Source organism: Cibotium barometz, chromosome 10 (assembly GCF_041138505.1).
Source record: "Cibotium barometz isolate CiBa-2024 chromosome 10, ASM4113850v1, whole genome shotgun sequence".
In the NCBI taxonomy this organism is placed as follows: domain Eukaryota; kingdom Viridiplantae; phylum Streptophyta; class Polypodiopsida; order Cyatheales; family Cibotiaceae; genus Cibotium; species Cibotium barometz.
In genome coordinates, this window is record NC_141055.1 from 19,801,507 (window position 1) to 19,819,895 (window position 18,389).

Here is an 18,389-nt window from a genome sequence, read left to right on the forward strand (position 1 = left end):
GCACATTTGGCGTGCTAGATGCAGCGAGGCCATCGAGGGTACCCACACTCCGCTAGCGGAGACCATCAGGAGCATATGGCTTGATATCATTCACACCCTCCGCGGTCAGTGTGGGAAGTTATAGGGAGAATCTGACTGCATGCGGAAGCGGCGGGAAGCTTTCTTGAGACTTTGGAGGCCTGGCCCTTTCCTCACAGATAGAGGCGTTGATCCCATTTGGCATTACAGACCACCTGTGTGGTTGTTTCCCTCCCTTCCCCCTGTATGAGATAGCCTTCTCCTTACAGAGCGGCCAACCAAAGGAGAAGCGTCTCTTCCCCTTATGATCATTTGATTCCCGCCCTTAAATGAGGCGAGTTTGTATTTAGCCCTTTGTGGTTGTATATAACCCTTTGTGGCTATTTTTTCTTTAACTAATTGAAGGATCTTTTTTCCAAAAATAAAAAATAAAAAAATCTATGACCCAGCCTTCGGAATTTCCGACTGCTGTGTCGGTTGGGTCCTGGACAAAATCATGCCACTTTGGTGCAGCCAATTGGTCTTGTTCCCTTTCATGCGTTGGTCGGCAACCTCCTTTGTCCTCCACCAATCCTTCCCTACCCACACCAGCAACATGTGCTCCAAAATCTGGTTCTAATCCTGTCTTTTATCTGTTGCCCCTCAAGGGTCAGCTATGCGATCAGCCTGCACATGTCTTGCACATGACATCCCCCTCTACTTGTAACTTGGTTGAACACAATGCTAATCAATACACTTAAATACACTAAGATTTGATGGACACTTGCTCAAATACAAGAAGTAAATTGCTGAATTGACAAGAGACACACAATGAGCCGAAACGGCCGACCCCTCCCTCAAATAAAGTATATTGATCTTGGGAGAATCAAGTACATAGTGTCATGGGCATTTATGACCAGATTTCCATATCAATGCATATGAATATTGTATTGCAAACAAGTGGTTGTTGATGTAGACTTGCAATTCAAACTACCCTCTCAAGTGCCCATGTTCCCTACCATCTACTCTCTATTGTTCCACCAACACATGGTAGCAACAATCTGCAAGAGAGCACGTAGGACAAGAGAACACTACACAGGGTATGTGATCTTGTAATCCGGTTCCTCCCTCTTGCTACTTGCTTCCATATTTAAGCATTAAAGCTTACCAATTGCAAGTAGAGTCGATGACAGCGGAAGTCTTCGCGATGGAAGTCCTTGGAGTGCAGTGATCTTCGATTTGTCGCATTTCTTCACGACACAAGTCTTCAAGAGGATGAAGGGAACCTTGGGAAAGCTTTCCCTATGGTTCAACTTGAGAAAGGAGGACTGAAATTAGGGTTTTCAGCAAAAAGACCAGAAATTACAGTAATAAAGAGAGCTGTTTTGCTGAATTTCAGTCATTGGGAGTGTGTAGGAGAGTGATTAGCATCCGGAAACACTCTTGGAAGCTTGAGAAACACCTTAGCAAGCTTGGAAATGGAGTTGGGAAGGAGAAAGTGCAGAAAATGCAGCCCAACAGCCCTCATGAAGGAGGCACCCATCTCTAGAGAGAGGAGGAGTGAGGTGGTGAGTTGTCCAGTGTAGGTGGCAGGCAGGTGCTTTGTGGAGCAAGCTAGAGTGGACACATGGCTGGTTACTCCCTTTGTACAAAGGGGATAAGGTCTGGGCGGTGGATATTGGGTTATGTCCACCTCGGGGCATCAGCGTGTGTGAACACCGGGCTGGTCATAATTTACAAGTGAGTTTTGGTCGCCCAAAACTTAATGAAGTGTGTACACACTCACTTATAAATTAGTGCTAACTCCTAAGGCTAGGTTTATGACCAATACTTACCACCTGTCACATGCCACATAACCTTGTCAGCAAACAGTTTCACACGCACGGTTCGCGGCCGGGCGTCCCCTTACCCGGAACTACACATTGATCAAGCAAGCATGAAAACAGCATGCAATTTCAATTGCAAGCAAGCACATAAAGATGCTATGCAATGTAGCATTGGTATGGACAATCCCCGTTCATGAGACGATACCAAAATAGACGTGCTCCAGGCAAGTACACGAGATACCAGACCCAATGGAACACCAATCCACCAAGCATTTCCGGGCATGTACACGGAGGCACAAGTCCCAACGAAAAGTCAATTCCACAGTATCACATGAGTGACATCAATCCCCGGCATATACAACTGCCATGGACACCAGTCCAATTCACATACATGATAAGAAAGCACGGGTGGACCAATTGGGTGGCCAAATTGTGACATCCCTCCCGGCTTCTAAACAGTTGTCTGCAATTGAAAACCATCCAAATATGTCTGAAGCACATGCGGGCAATCTCTGAAGAACTCTTCAGCTACCCATTTAGCATCAATGGGAAGATAGTTCTTAAACTTCACAAGGTAACGCCTGACAACTTTGCATGCAGCAAGGTTGCGTTCCTTGTGATACACAATCTGCTCTGGCTGCAAGATCTCTCAAGCTCATCCACTTGTGGTGGATCCTCAATTTTTGACCGGCAAGAAATGAGCTTGCTTGCTAACCACAATTGTCCAAATTGCATCATTACCCTGTTGGGTCCGTGGCAAGTCCATAATGAAATCCATTGTAATACTTTCCCATGGCTGCGTGGGAATAGGCAATGGCTGAAGCAAACCTGGTGCCTTTTGCCTATCAAATTTGACCTTTTGATAGGTGATACATGCACATACATGTGCCTCTATGTCCTTCCGCATACCTGGCCAAAAGAAATACCACTCAATCATGTGCGTAATAGGCATTATGCCTCTATGACCAGCATATGGAGGAGCATGGCACTCATCCAAAACCTTTTGCCTCATGTCAGACACCACACATAGGCAATTATCTTTCATGAGATAACCCTCTTTGATCACATATGAGGCATGTGCATGACCAGCCATCAAATCAGCCCAAATAGTGGCTAAATCAGTATCCGTATGATACAAATCACGCATGGTAGACAAGTCCCCATGAGAGGCAACCGAGATAGCTGCTACATATGGCTTTCGCTTGAAGCGGTGATCTTCGCCTCAATTATGTTAAATCTAGGCATTGACCCATCAACCAAAAGACAATGCATTGGCCACTACATTCTTCTTTCCCGGGGTGTGCAAGATCTGAAAATGAAACATAGAGAGGAAATTGGCCATCCTCATATGCTTCTTTGACAACTTAGTTTGGGTAAGAAAATACCTCAAACTGTAGTGATCAGTCCCAAGAAGGTAATGTTTCCATATAGTAAGTGCATGAATTACAGCCAAGAGCTCTTTCTCATAAATGCCAAGAGATAGCTCTGCATCATGCAATCTACGGCTCTCATAAGCCACGGCATGTCTCTCTTGATTAAGGATAGCTCCTATGCAATTTCCAGATGCATCACATTCCACACAAAAAGGCTTTTGCAAATCCGGAATGATCAACACTGGACCATGAGTAGTTGCACCTTTCAATTTGAGGAATGCATCCCTCTCTACATTAGTCCATTTGAACACGGCCTTCTTCTTTGTCAAATCATGCAAAGGAGAAGCAATCCATGTAAAGTGCCGAATGAACCTGTGGTAGTAAGAGCATAATCCAAGAAAACTACGGATCTCATGCACCGAACTCAATTCGGGCCAATTCTGAATTGCATCAATCTCTGCAGGATCCATCCGCACTCCATCTTTGGACACAATATGCCCAATATAATGTATCTCTGATAAGAACTCACTCTTCTTTGCATTTATGAAGAGTTTATGCTTACGGAGCTCTTCAAAGACGATGGCCAAATGAGCTCTATGCTTTTCTTTGGTCTTCGAGAAGACTAGGATGTTATCAAAGAAGACACTTGTAAATTTCTTGTACCCACGAAATATGCAATCCATCATTCTATTGAATGTAGCCGGGGCATTTGTAAGACCAAAAGGCATAACAAGATACTCATAAAGCCCAAATGCTGTCTTGAAAGCAGTTTTGTGTACATCCTCAGGCACTACACGCACTTGATGATACCCACTCTTGAGATCAATTGCCGATCCATCCAACTTGTCAAGGATGTCGTCTATGCGTGGAATCGGAAACTGATTCTTGATGGTAAGCTTATTCAAAGCTCTATAATCCACACATATACGAAAGGATCCATCCTTCTTTTGAACCAAGAGGACGGGTGAACAATATGGGGAAGAGCTTGGCTGAACCAAACCCTTCTCAAGAAGCTCATTCACCTGCTTCATGATCTCCTCTTTTTGGGATGCACTTACACGATAGGGTGGCTTATTAGGTGGTGAGTTACCCGGCACATGATCAATGCGATGATCTTCCGGTTGTACGGGTGGCTACTCATTTGGTAACTCATCAGCAAAACAATCATTGTGCTCTTGTAAAAATTTCAGCCTATCATTACTAAGAGTGTTTACATGTACATTATTTTCCTCAACATGATCTCGTACAAAAATCAAGTACGCAAAAACACTCTTTTTCATTACTTTCTTAATTTGTACATAAGATACAAGGGGAATGGTATCACCCTCTTCACCAGCATCAATTACATGCTCTTGGCCTTTATGCATGAAGGTGATCCTGTTGGTCTTGTAAGCCTTGCACGGATCAATACGTGTATGCCAAGGCTTTCCAAGTAATACATCACAGCCATTCAAAGGTGCCACAAGAAAATCCTCATGATCCACATAGTCTGAATGTGTATGCGCAACTTGCCAAAAATAGGCATGACCTGCACTTCTCTACCAACAAAGGTAGTGCCTGCTTCAATTTGAGGATCCATGTCCTCCACTTTAATACCCAAAGTAGCTGCCATCTGTATGGATATGAAATTTTCAGATGCACAATCATCAAACATTAACAAAGCGGGCTGATCCTTGAGCTGTCCCCAAGCTTTACATACAACCCTGTCTTTGCTATCATGTAAACTGTTGCCCTGCACATCCGGAACCATATGCACATTAGGCTTTGATGCATTTGCATTATCACGCTTCTTGTTTGGGCATGTCTTTGCAATATGCTCGGTGCTACCACAAGTAAAGCATTTACCCTCGCTCATATATTGCTTTTTCTGCTCCGGAGTAAGACCATAGTCTCTCAGTTTGAAGGGACGCTTCTTGGTAGTGTTATTTTCAGCCTTTGGACCATTTTTATCTTGGTTTTGGTCCTTTTTAGGTGGCTGTCCATCATTTTGCAGGTTTTGAACAGCCTTCTCTTTGCCTTGAAATGAGGGTTTAGCCTTATTGGATCGACTCAATTTGAGTTCCAATTGCTCGGTGGCGGTGGCGGCTGCGATTAGTTGGTGTAAGGTATGACCAGGATACATTTGTAGTCCCGCTTTGTACATGGATTGCAATCCCGATTGAAACCTTCTCTTCCTTTCCGCCTCGGTGACATGCATAAATGGAGACACCTCCAAAAGCACTTTCCAAAACTTTTGTACATATGCATTTACCGATTCCCTCTCATTTTGCTTCATCCAATCCCACTTCATTGTTATCTCATTCAATGCATTGGGAGGCAAGAATTGAGCATAGAACCTCTCCTTGAACTCTTCCCATGATCTAATAGGATTCGGTGAGAGCTTCTCCGTGAGCCACCAATGGGCAACAGTGCCTTTCATGAACATGCTTACATGCAGGATCATGGATTTCTGAGTGAAATCCTCATCACTGAAAGCAATATCAAACTGGGCAATAAAAGCAAGTGTCTTTGATACATCATATTTCCCATGATATGTGTCAAACTTCACAGATTTGTCTCCGGCTTTGAAAGACAGGTGGGATGGTTGCCTTTTCTGCATAGGCATCCTCGGTACGAGCCAAGTATGCACGTGCTGCATCCCTCGGTTGCATGTGCAGCTCTTGAGCAATCATTGCCATTGCATGATCCATATAAGATTCAGCTTTCTTGGCCTTAAAACGGTCATGTACCAATGGGTCCTCGCGGCGGTAGAGATTCAATTCTTCTTGTTGTGCATGGAGAAGAGCCTGCATACGAGTAAGTTCAGTCCTCAAGACTATGGACTCTTCTTCCTGCATCTTCTCTTTGCCACGGGACGGCTATCCCACATATTCGTGTTCCCTATTGTGCACCACATGAGTTTGCTCATCCTGTAAAGCATTGGAGGCATGCATTTCATTTTCCGTGCCTCTTGTATTAGCATCTCCAACATTCATTGTATGGCTGTCCATAATGTTCTAAGTGTAGAGATAGCTGGTGTTCACGATGATCGTCTCTCACGATAGAAGTGAAAGAGAACCATATGCTCTGATACCAATGTAACTTGGTTGAACACAATGCTAATCAATACACTTAAATACACTAAGATTTGATGGACACTTGCTCAAATACAAGAAGTAAATTGCTGAATTGACAAGAGACACAATGAGCCGGAACGGCCGACCTCTCCCTCAAATAAAGTATATTGATCTTGGGAGAATCAAGTACATAGTGTCATGGGCATTTTTGACCAGATTTCCATACCAAGGCTTATGAATACAGTATTGCAAACAAGTGGTTGTTGATGTAGACTTGCAATCCACACTACCGCCCACGTTCCCTACCATCTGCTCTCTATTGTTCCACCAACACATGGTAGCAACAATATGCAAGAGAGCACGTAGGACAAGAGAACACTACACAGGGTATGTGATCTTGTAATCCGGTTCCTCCCTCCTGCTACTTGCTTTCATATTTAAGCATTAAAGCTTACCAATTGCAAGTAGAGTCGGTGACAGCGGAAGTCTTCGCGATGGAAATCCTTGGAGTGAAGAGATCTTCGATTTGTCGCATTTCTTCGCGACACAAGTCTTCAAGAGGATGAAGGGAACCTTGGGAAAGCTTCCCCTATGGTTCAACTTGAGAAAGGAGGGCTGAAATTAGGGTTTTCAGCAAAAAGACCAGAAATTACAGCAATAAAGAGAGCTGTTTTACTGAATTTCAGTCATTGGGAGTGTGTAGGAGAGTGATTAGCATCCGAAAACACTCTTGGAAGCTTGAGAAACACCTTAGCAAGCTTGGAAATGGAGTTGTGAAGGAGAAAGTGTAGAAAATGCAACCCAACAGTCCTCATGAAGGAGGCGCCCATCTCTAGAGAGAGGAGGAGGAGTGACGTGGTGAGTTGTCCAGTGTAGGTGGCAGGCAGGTGCTTTGTGGAGCAAGCTAGAGTGAACACATGGCTGGTTACTTCCTTTGTACAAAGGGGATAAGGTCTGGGCGGTGGATATTGGGTTATGTCCACCTCGGGACATCAGTGTGTGTGAACACTGGGCTGGTCATAATTTATAAGTGAGTTTTGGTCGCCCAAAACTTAATGAAGTCTGTACACACTCACTTATAAATTAGTGCTAACTCGTAAGGCTAGGTTTATGACCAATACTTACCACCTGTCACATGCCACATAACCATGTCAACAGATAGTTTCACACGCACAGTTCGCAGGTAGGCGTCCCCTTACCCGGAACTACACATTGATCAAGCAAGCATGAAAACAGCATACAATTTCAATTGCAAGCAAGCACATAAAGATGCTATGCAATGCAGCATTGGTATGGACAATCCCCATTCATGAGACTATACCAAAATAGACGTGCTCTAGGCAAGTACACGAGGTACCAGACCCAATGGAACACCAATCCACCAAGCATTTCCGGGCATGTACACGGAGGTACAAGTCCCAATAGAAAGCCAAGTCCACAGTATCACATGAGTGGCATCAATCCCCGGCATATACAACTACCATGGACACTAGTCCAATGTACATACATGATAAGAAAGCACGGGTGGACCAATTGGGTGGCCAAATGGTGACACTACTAAACTTGATGACGGGATTCCAAATTCTATGCTTGTTTAAAGGTGCTCTTACATTCTCTCATATCAGTCTTTTGTATTCATGGCAGTTTGTCCAGAATGAAAACGTTCGGATGGGTGTTTATCCCGAAGTCGGAAGAGCGAAGCTGAGAAAACGCTTTCAGCCGCACCCTCACTCTCCTAGTCCATGTACACCGCCTTTCCTGGGAGGTTGGCCACCCGTTTTAGATATTCCTAGTTTCCAAGGGCTCAGATCAGTATTTCTTAATGATTCGAGCTCCTTATTCGATTGAGAAGTACGTGGGGCCAAAATGTATGGATGACTGTCATCATCCCATTGTCTATTCACGGAGTCCCAAACCTGTCATCCTCTTGTGGAACACCACCAACCGACTTCCTGGGAACTGCTTCCATGTCTTGTGTTCCTTTCTTTGGATTATGCACTTGCATCTGGGACTGAATCAGTGTTTAGCCTTGCTGAGCTTGATGCTCTGTCATCTAATATCAATGTCACATGCGGAATCTCTCGGAATCTTCTTTCAGCCCTAAACACCATCTTGGAACATGCTTGATGCAAAATGCATACAGAAGATAGAGAAGAGAGAGAGAGAGAGAACTGAGTATTCAGTATATTCTATTGCACAAAAAGGATGTACAAATCTTGCAGCCATAGGCTTCCTTGAAAAGGTAGAAAGTACCTAATCTAATCCTAAATCTATGACCCAGCCTGTGGAATGGCTGAATGATGAAAAACGATGAGCAAACATGCCTTAAATAGGCTTTGGAATTTCCTAGTGGACAGTCAGCCAGGTCCTGGACAAAATCATGCCACTTTGCTGCAGCTGACTGGTCTTGTTCCCTTTCATGCGCTGGCTGACAGCCTCCTTTGTCCTCCACCAGTCTTTCCCTGCCCACACCAGGAACATATGCTCCAAAATCTGGTTCTAATCATGTCTTTTATGTGTTGCCCCTCAAGGGTCAGCTTTGGGATCAGCCTGCACATGTCTTGCACATGACACTTATTTTGGGCCTTTGGAGGGGTTCAGTTGTGCATCTAAGCACATTCCATGGTAGCCTCAGCAAAGCATCTATCTTATCATGAAGTGCATGTGGCGAGAAGAAGTGACTTGAACTCGGTAAGTACTAATGGGGTATGTAGGGTTGTGAGGTGTTTTTGGAGAGCAATGTAGAAGGCATTCATTTTATGGTCATATTCTTATTAACTCTTCTTGTAAGCGATTATTTATTTATTTATCATACTAACCTTGTATTGGGGGCTGTGTATTGCAGGGCTCTCAGATTTTGTTGCACAATAGTGAGCATGTTTTGGGCCGCTTAGTGAAAGACCCGTCTTGCCAGTTTGATTCTTTGAATGTGAGTGCCAAGCATTGCACAATATTCCGAAAGAGATTCAAGACAGAAAGCTTTATCCCTCTGCATGGCGCTGAGCTTGTGTCTGGGGACCGCTGGCTTGTTTACATCAAGGATTCAAGGTCTGCTTTGTCATAGGTTTGTTTGACAGTGCAGTTTTGAACCTTACAAACTTTTTTTTTTTCTACAATGATGCTCCTGAGTCCGGAAATCTTTATATGCAGCTCCAATGGGACCTTTATCAATTGCCAGAAGTTGAAACGAGACAGCCCGGAGGCACGGATTAAGGATGGGGACATCATTTCATTGGTGAATTCTCCTGAACACGGTGAGCAATTTAGTTTCTTTAGTAAATGCTTGCAACGGATCGATGCAAATGATTGCGTGTGTGAGGAGAGGAGCTATGGGGGCACCTTCTTTTGCTATAATGGTTTGGACTGAAACAGTGCAATGGCTAGCAAACTTTGGGCTGACAGTGTCGTTTTTTGACAAAGTTGCTCAACTGAAGCTGATAAGTCCTTGGTGTTTTTCATGCAGAGAATGCTTTTGCATTTTTGTACCAGGAAATTAAACCAAATGATCCAACTGTGTCCGCACGTCAGCCCAATGGATCAGCGTCCAGTGCTTTGAAGAGGAAGTCTCTATATGGTAAGTTTTGTAGGAGTGCATCGATGACAAAGAATGCAGCCTCTAATAGCTCTAAATCGAGTCATTTGCAGGCTTTAATGCAAGGTAGCATTATTTTTTGAAGATCTTGATTAGAGAGTTTTATCATTGCCTTGCACAATAATAGTTAGGAAACCTGCTTGAGCGTTACTAGGATTGTCACAAAGCCTTCAACGAAGAAATTCTCCCTCCTCCATTCACATCATTGCAACCACGCTTAATAAAAAACTTAATCAAGGAAACCTTAATTGTTGCCCTTGAATTCAAATCTTGACATAAAGCTCACTATGGTCACCAAAAAGACCTTTGAGGAAGAGTGCAGTTTTTTATATTTTTTTGCAGATGGTGAAATTGTCGGGGAATCCAACTCAGGCGATAGTAAGCGTGTCAAGGGATTAGGAATTGGAGGACCAGATGGCCCGGTATCATTGGATGATGTAAGGCGATTGCAGCGGTCGAATGAGGTGATTTGTCTATTTGAGTTTTGATTTTGTTTTTAAAACTTGAAAGGGCTGATGGAATTTGTTTTTACTAAGTTGAGGTTATGCATGGAAACAATATGTGTATGAAACTTGCTGTGGAGAGAAATGACTTATATTTGAAGAGAAGCAGGACCTACGAAACCAGCTGGAAGCACATCTATTGACCATCGAGAAGTTGCGTGCTGAGTCCCGCGCTGCTGCAGCACGGCATGATGCTGTGGGTTCTCAGCACTTTTTCTGTGCACATTGCTCACAATCAAATGTATTTGAATGGCTTTGATGGGGGTTTTACATCATGTTTTGCAGGAGATTAAAGAGTTAAGGGAGACCCTTTCAGCCACTTTCCTGGACCAGATAGAGGACCTCCGCACTGAACTTGGGAAGAAGGAAAAGGAGTTAGATAGTTCTACCTCCTTGTGTGCCCAACAGCAAAGCCAACTTGAAGATTGTAACCGAAGCCTAGCAGCTGCGATCCAGTCCCGAAAAGATGCAGATGAAGTAATGAAGAGGTGTGTGCTAAGGATTAGCAACACTTAAGCTTTGCTGTCTTATGCTTTATGACATATTTGACAAATTGAGATTGGCAAGGCCTGCTTAATGAATCTAAGGTCTATACTTAGGATAAAGGTCGAAGTCCCATAAGTAGACACTAAACTACTATGCTACAAGTCCCTTGTGAACCATAAAGGAGTGTTTATAACACCCACACCCACACCCACACCCACCCCCCCCCAAGGCAGGAAGGCCACATGTATCTAGGCCGCCAGTTCCTAGAGCACATGCCTCCGGTATCTCGTCATAGAACGAAGATTAATGTTAATAACCTTGGGCTATATACTAGATCTCTTCTCCCTCTCAAACTCATTATTTGATATGATTTTTCAAAAACAAGAGGTGTTTATAAGAAAACAATTTGTGACCCAAGCAACCCTACCCCCCCTCTCCTCTTTCTCTGAACTAATTAATTATATTTGATTTTCCAAGATCTAGGGGCCCCAATTTTGGGCATAGCAGTTGATTCTGAAGTTGTGATGGATGATGCTATGTTCTGTTGCAGTCAGAAGCTGAACATAGTGGAACTCAAAGAGCAGTTGGAAGACGAACGCCGTCAACGCAGGAGTGAGAGGGGGAAAGCTGAAGCAGACTTGAAAGCAGCACTAGAGAGAGTTCGCTCTGAAGCCTCAGAGGAGCTGAAACGCCAGTCAGAGTCTTCTACACAGCAGCTAAGAGAGCACTTGGAAATGATAAACAAGCTTCAGGAAGGAGACAGAGAAAATCGTTCTCTCATTGAAGCTTTGCGTTCTAAGCTGGTATGGTTAAATTGGTGAATCCATAAGATTCTGTATCTTCGTATGAAATTGGGATTGAAAGGGGCAGCTGTTTCCTTGTGCTTGGAAACCAGGAGGACAGTAGGGAAAGCTTAGTGAAAGCAGAGCGAACCAGTCGTAGCCTGGAGTTGCGGCTTCAGGATGAAGAAGCATCCTTAGCAATAGCTAGAAAGGTACTCAACGCTTCAGATTTTGAGAGGAGAATACTTTCTTTGAATGTTGTGTTAGAGGTGATGAGTTCTGAACATGGACCTTATTTTGTATTGTGATCTGAAGAGAATAACTGAAAAAGAGCAGGAGTTGCAGTGTGCTAACAAAGAAATGCAGAATGAGAAGGCTAGCTCTCTCTCTCTCTCTCTCTCTCTCTCTCTCTCTCTCTCTCTCTCGCTGTGTGTGTGTATCTCGTGTGCATGCTCTCTCTTACCTTTTTATTCAGCATTCTGTTTCTATGCGATCAATGGATGGTACATTAGTCAAAGTATTGCCTTGTACTGGCACTACGAAGCTTAGCATTCCCTGTCCAGGCCGCGGGTGGGGGGGTTTGATGGGAAAGATTACCCGCCGTCCATCTGGTCGGCGGGCAGCGTAACCCCCCACAACAAGCGCCAGCCCTGACAACCCACTTCCACCACCATGGGAAGGGGTGGAGAGTTTTTGTCTGTTATTGCTAGGTTTGATTGCCTTATCAAGTGATGCTGGTCATCGTCGTCAAGGTTTATCCTTACAGAGGCCCCACCTTGCAGGCTGCAAAGGAAGAAGCTTTCGCCCGGCTTTCCACTGTGGAAGTTGCAATGGAAACTGCAATTCATGACCTATCAGTGGAGCAGCAACGCTTACAGGGTGCCCGAGAACGTATTGTGTTGAGGTATTGAGTATTAGTTAGAAGCTACAGCAGAATTTTTTACTGGATGTTTACTGGAAATTTTCTTTACTACTGTTTGACAGGGAGACCCAGTTGCGTGCATTCCATTCTACTGCTGAAGAAGTTGCTATGCTCCAGCAGAAACAGCAAGAGCAGCTGAAGGAAATGATGCGAGTGCTAGAAGATGGAGAGGATGAATGTCATGTACATGCTGGTAATCATTGTAATGGGAATGTGACTACCCAGACCAGGGTAGAGGTCGACACTCAAACCAGGGGGGAAGACAATGATGCCATGCAGGAGAATGAACAGAGAATGGACAATGATACAGTTAACAATGATGAGGAAAAAGAAGATGCAGGTGATGCGGATAGTCAGACCACTGCAAGTAACTCTAGTGCACATGCAGAGCCAAACAAAGTTGTCATCGAGGAGTATGGAGATGGTGACACTCAAATGGATGATTCTAATGAATTTGTTGATACTTCCAGAGATGCCCAGGCAGTTTTGTTTCCTGAAGATGAACAGAAGGGAAGCGAGCCTTCAGTGCCTATGGGGGCGGAGGCTGGATATACACAGGTGCTTGAAATTGAAAGTAACTATCGGCACCTGAATGCTACCCAACTTTTGGGCAATGGGATGAATGAGGGTGTTCAGACCAAGGTCTTTGCTGGATACACTCAATTGCTGGACACTCAGAGTAAGTCGGGATCTGAAAAGTATCTGAATGAAACTCAGCTGTTAGGTAATGGAAGAGATGAGAATATCTGGATCAAAGGTCGTAAGGATGGAGGTGGAAACACCAAATTTAGGGATTCTGATGAACAGGCTGGGGGTCCAGGTGGAGACACCCTGCTTCTAGAAGATGAAAATGATAGAGAGCTGGGAGAATCTAGAATAAGGGTGCAGACCCAATTGGAGAATCAAGAAACAAAGATGAGTGGCATAATTCATGAATCTGCGCAAGCAAGACCTCCTGATAAACAAGGAGTTTCTATAGAGTCGGCTAGTGAACATGGTGTGCAAGGCAGTGAGGCTGCGAACCAGGATGTAGGTTTAGGAAGGAATGTTCCAGCGACCACTGTTGAGTTGATAACCTCTGAGGTGGCAGGCAGTTGGGCCTACAGTACTCCTGCTTCTGTACATTGTGATGATGGTGGATATTCTCAGAGTGAGGTAAGGGTGGGAGGACCAGAAAGCGGCCCAAATGATGCCCATCTGGTGGGATGTGGTTTAAAAGGAGTGCATCCACCTCAGGAAAAGGGAAGGCTGCTGGAGAACAGTCATGGTTTGTTCTCTCCAAGAACCACTGCCCAGCATGACAAGGAACGCAGGGACTTGAACGTGATGCTTGACATAGTTGCCCCGGAATTTAGTCGTCTTCATGGGTTGGGCACAGTCATGGAAACTGCTCCCGACTCTGAAGACCATACAGAGGAAGAGGAAGAAGAAGATGAAGATGATGATGAGGTACACGGACGTGACGAAGATTCAGCAGATTCTGCTGAATCAGAGCCACTGAGCCAGTCTGTTTCGGTTTCAGCTAGGTATTAAGCATATGGGTTGGGAGGCACTCCCTCCCAATGGTAGATGTGTACTGTAATAATATTTGTACAAAGCTTTGATCTACTGCTGCTGCTGCTGAGACGAGTCTTTCCTTTGATACTTCTTGATTTAGCTGGTCTACATAGATGCCAAAAAGAAACTTTGCAAATAGGAAAGAGCCGGTCTGTATGATACTCTTAAGAATTGTAAATGTAACCTTGGTGCACACAGCATGTATACTGAACTTCCACACAGTTCATCACTAGTGTAGTTGAAGAGAGCAGTTGACTGTCTCTATCATTCATGTATCTAAACAAGAAAGTTAATATTCTTCTCACAGATTTAAATTTGACAGTTTCCTTCTTCGGTCACATAATGACCAGCGTCTTTATTTTTATAGCCAAGGTAATTAAAAGCCCTAGTAGCCTTGCATACGAGTCTAATTGATGAAGGATGTTGACACAAAAGAGAATCAATACGTAACAAAGAAATTAAGGTCAGGCTCCGCAGCTGCTGGTCTCAACCCCCCCCCCCCCCCCCCCCCCCCTCCCCCGCGCCCAAAAAAAACAGCAGGGAAAAAACCAACAAAAAAAAAAGCAGGGAAAAAATGGACATCCCATTTAAAAATGTCGAAGAAAAAAATGAATCTAAAGCACGGTTCTTGTCAGATGGACCAAAATTTGGATTGCCCTCGGGAGCCCAGCCTTAGATAACTGCTAATGTGCCCTGTTACTTTGCTGACACGGATGCCACCTCATACCTGCTTTGCTCTCCTTCTTGCAGTCTCCAGGGATAAGCTAACTTGCTGGCCCACCCTGCTTTAAGATCTCCACTGTTTCCATATGGTACGCATATCTCTAGGGTTTCAGAAGGGCCCAGTTACTCTCTTCAGTAAGATCATCAGCCCAACCACCACATCAAGCATGTGAATAGCACACCTTATGTGTCTCCCTGTTACCCACTACATGATCCATTGCTATGCTTTCTCATTCTTCTTTAGCCTTCTTACACGTCACAAAATAATCAATCATGCAAAAACCTAAGTCAAATAAGTCGCACATCGCATTTGTAACAATCCCTCCTAGTGATTGAATTCCTTGGCACTTGGCATATGTCAGGGTCTATTTCCAAGCTTATGGCTTGAATAGATTACCCTCCCTTGTGCCTCATGTCTTGAACCTAAGCCATGCTTTTTCAAGAAAAGATCCTTTCGTTAGTTCCCAAAAATACATTGAATCGGTTAAGTAAATGACCCAATCTCAATCGTGGGAGATGAGAAAACAATAGGGGGGAGAGAGGGGCTCTTTCTGTAGTGGTGGCAAGTGATAAATGAAACAATGTGATTACCCATTTCAATAAAAGGCTCTACCCACTGCATCTTACCAATATCTTTGAGGAGATTGTTGAGCCCATGTGACATGCAAGCAGTGAAGCAAATATGTGGGTACCTATCCTCAATTATCCTCCCTGCTGCCGTGTTTGAGTTCTCTCCATCAGAAACAAACTGGATGACATTATTGGGACCCACGTAATCAATGGCTTCACTCCAAATATTTGCCAATCTCTGCAGTTTTGCCCGCCTCTGAATTGTCAATAGCTTTAATAAAAAAGCTACATCCTCTGGAGTACGCAAGGATACCCTGAATGGAGCGGCTCCTAGTGTCACTCCAACCATCACCCATGATAGTGATGCCACATCTACGCCATACATCCTGAATGGGTCCCAAGGCATCCTCTATAGCCGTCCTCTCTGTGGCTAGAAGTGTAGTGCGCAATGCCTCGGATGAGGGTGGAGCATAGCCAGGTCCGAAAGAAGCAATCTCCTTCACCATATCTGCAAAGTATGGGTTGTGGGCCTTTACCAAAGGAACATCTGCAGCATAAAAAAACCGTGCCACTGATGCATCTACTTGTGCCCTCCTCCCAGGGTGCCATGATGCCACAAGACTAGCCTGCACTGGACCTCGTGAAGCCTGGGTCTGGGAAGCATTTGTTCCATGTGCGGATGGCTGTGGAGCAGCCCCAAATAATGGGGTAGATGCACTCGCTGAAGATGCCGCGCCTGCAGGTGTAGTTGATGATGATGTACCTCGAGGATCAAGAACAAAGGGCCGACTCCCTGCTGCATCAAGTCTATCTGCAAGTGCCTGCAATCGTATGATATCTGCTCCTGACACTGTAGGGCAAACAGAAATGCCTTTGCCTCTAACCCCCAACAAATGGGCTCGCACATGATCCGTGCCTCCAGTCTTAATGGATCCACAAAAGTGGCACTTCCACTTGCATGACCCTCCTCCTCTTGCACTATCATATCTGGACACAAGATCCACCTCATTCCACCAAGGGGATCTGTTTTCTGCAGCTATGCCACGAGGAGGTGCCATTGAAATTGATAAATGGCTGAAAATTAAAAAAACATGCAAAATGCCCTTGCATGAGACATAAGTAAAGTGTCCACAAAGTAGAAAAAAACGCAGCAAACTAGAATCTCCAAAATCCAATGTTCATTGCGTCAAATTTTAAATCTTACCTGCTCAAGACTCGAGTGCCACCCGAGCAAAAGAAGGGGCCAACTTGCCAAGGCCCAAGAGGAGGTAGGGAGAGTGTGGGGCAGCCAAGGCTCAAGGTAGGGAGAGTGTGGGGCAGCCAAGAGGAAGGGTGGGGTAGTAGGTGGAATGGAGAGTGTGGGGCAACCAAGGGGACAGCCAAGAGGAAGGGTGGAGTGGTAGGGAGAGCACTCAAGCAGCCGGCTCAGCCAACAAAACAGGCACAGCAGCGAAATAAAACCGTACGCTGGATAAAAACCGCCGCCGCGCCGACATCGCGAAAATGCACACTTTTCGGAATGCCCGGAACGGGCGTTCCGCCCTACGTTCCGGCGTTCCGACAGCCGTTCTGCCACGTTCCCCGGCAAGTGCGCCATTCCGGCTCCCGTTTTCGCGTTCCGGGCACGCGTTGAGCTTCGGACCGGCGTTCCGGCGTTCCAGGAAGGCGAAACGCCGTTCCGCGGTAACTATGGAGCAGACGGAGAGGACAGGGCAGGCTGGGGGACGCGAGGGCGGGGAGGGAAGCGAACGTGCAAGTGGCAGCGCGAGCAGGGGGGAGGGGAAGCTTCAGCGAGCGATGGATCTCCTGTACGGAATAGTGATGTGAAGCCATGCTCCTTACACCTTTTACATGCCGATAGCAAACATCGGGCTTCACATACACACAATTAACTTCGTTTTCACATCCATTTTTGATACACTATCAAGGTGGGGCATATGTACAAGTTGCTACCTATTTTTAGGAATTTACAACCATTCTTGTATGATTGGATTTCTAAAGAAGTCTAACACTCACCACTTTTCATCAAGTGAATCTTGAAAAAAGTTTAGATATTTGATGCACCACAATGTTGTTGGGTATTCGGAGCTCATACGTGTGTGTGTCAATCTCCTATGTCCACTTTGTGTGTTCCCCAATGTGTATGCGATTAGGTGTGAACACCTTTCTAGGTGTTTATGCGATTAGGTGTGAACACCTTTCTAGGTGTGAAACATTTTATATGTGAGTAAGTGTGTTTGTGTGTGTAAAGTCACTCCTATAAGTGGATAACTGTGCATTCAATGTTGGTCTATGAGGTAGATGGACCTCCAGTCCTATATATTGTACCCATCACATGATATATATTGTTATTGTATTCTTATTGTGTGAGATTATAAGTTCTATACGTTGAGTTAATTACTCTTGCTAATTTTCAATAAATGGTCATTATCTCTTAATTAAGCATGGCTTCCTCAGACTCGTTTTCCTACAGTGGAATCAGAGTGTAGGTTAATAGGCTTTGCTAATTAGTATAGTTTTGAGAGAGCCAACACAACACATGCAGCATTAGCCAAGGAAAGGCAACATCAAGCGCAACAACACAGCATCTCAACGTCTGCAGCAAGAGCTTCAAGAAGCGTACGCTATCCTCTTTAGCTCAACAAGCAGCCATCAGAGCATCTCTGTTGAAGGTTTTAAGCGGGGCAAGTAGCAAAGACGCCGGCAGCAAAGGAGGAGGTGATTGTCGGGCCGGAGCCGCTGGAGAAGAGGCCGACGGGGGCAAAGCGAGGCTGGCAGTGGCCAAGGCAGAGGCAGCCACAGCGCTGGCAATATAGACACTGCCTTCTCCATCAACGTATCAGACGTGCGTGAGAGCAGAGAGCAAGGCGTGAAGGAGAAAGCACAAGCAGAAGCACAAACAGTAAACATATGAGAGAGTGCAAAGGAGAATATACCAGAGTGCAAAGGAGATTGAGAGAGTTGAGAAGATCACCTTTTATAACATCATTAAAGCTTTACAA

At 44.9% G+C, this 18,389-nt stretch overlaps 1 protein-coding gene across 2 annotated transcripts in view; it reads left to right on the forward strand.

Moving 5' to 3' along the window:
- The window catches only part of LOC147634638 (uncharacterized), a 37,009-nt gene extending 22,577 nt beyond the window's left edge, over positions 1-14,432 (forward strand). The window contains exons 2-12 of one of the 2 annotated variants that reach the window (XM_086803771.1): positions 9,098-9,300; positions 9,403-9,506; positions 9,716-9,826; positions 10,187-10,308; positions 10,457-10,543; positions 10,633-10,835; positions 11,384-11,636; positions 11,729-11,827; positions 11,931-11,990; positions 12,398-12,519; positions 12,600-14,432. In XM_086803771.1, the coding sequence (XP_086659897.1) occupies positions 9,098-9,300; positions 9,403-9,506; positions 9,716-9,826; positions 10,187-10,308; positions 10,457-10,543; positions 10,633-10,835; positions 11,384-11,636; positions 11,729-11,827; positions 11,931-11,990; positions 12,398-12,519; positions 12,600-14,070 (2,835 nt within the window). In that variant the 3' untranslated portion in view covers positions 14,071-14,432. The remainder of the gene's footprint in view (positions 1-9,097; positions 9,301-9,402; positions 9,507-9,715; positions 9,827-10,186; positions 10,309-10,456; positions 10,544-10,632; positions 10,836-11,383; positions 11,637-11,728; positions 11,828-11,930; positions 11,991-12,397; positions 12,520-12,599) is intronic. The other variant, XM_086803772.1, reaches the window with a different exon arrangement.
- Positions 14,433-18,389: the final 3,957 nt, after the last annotated feature.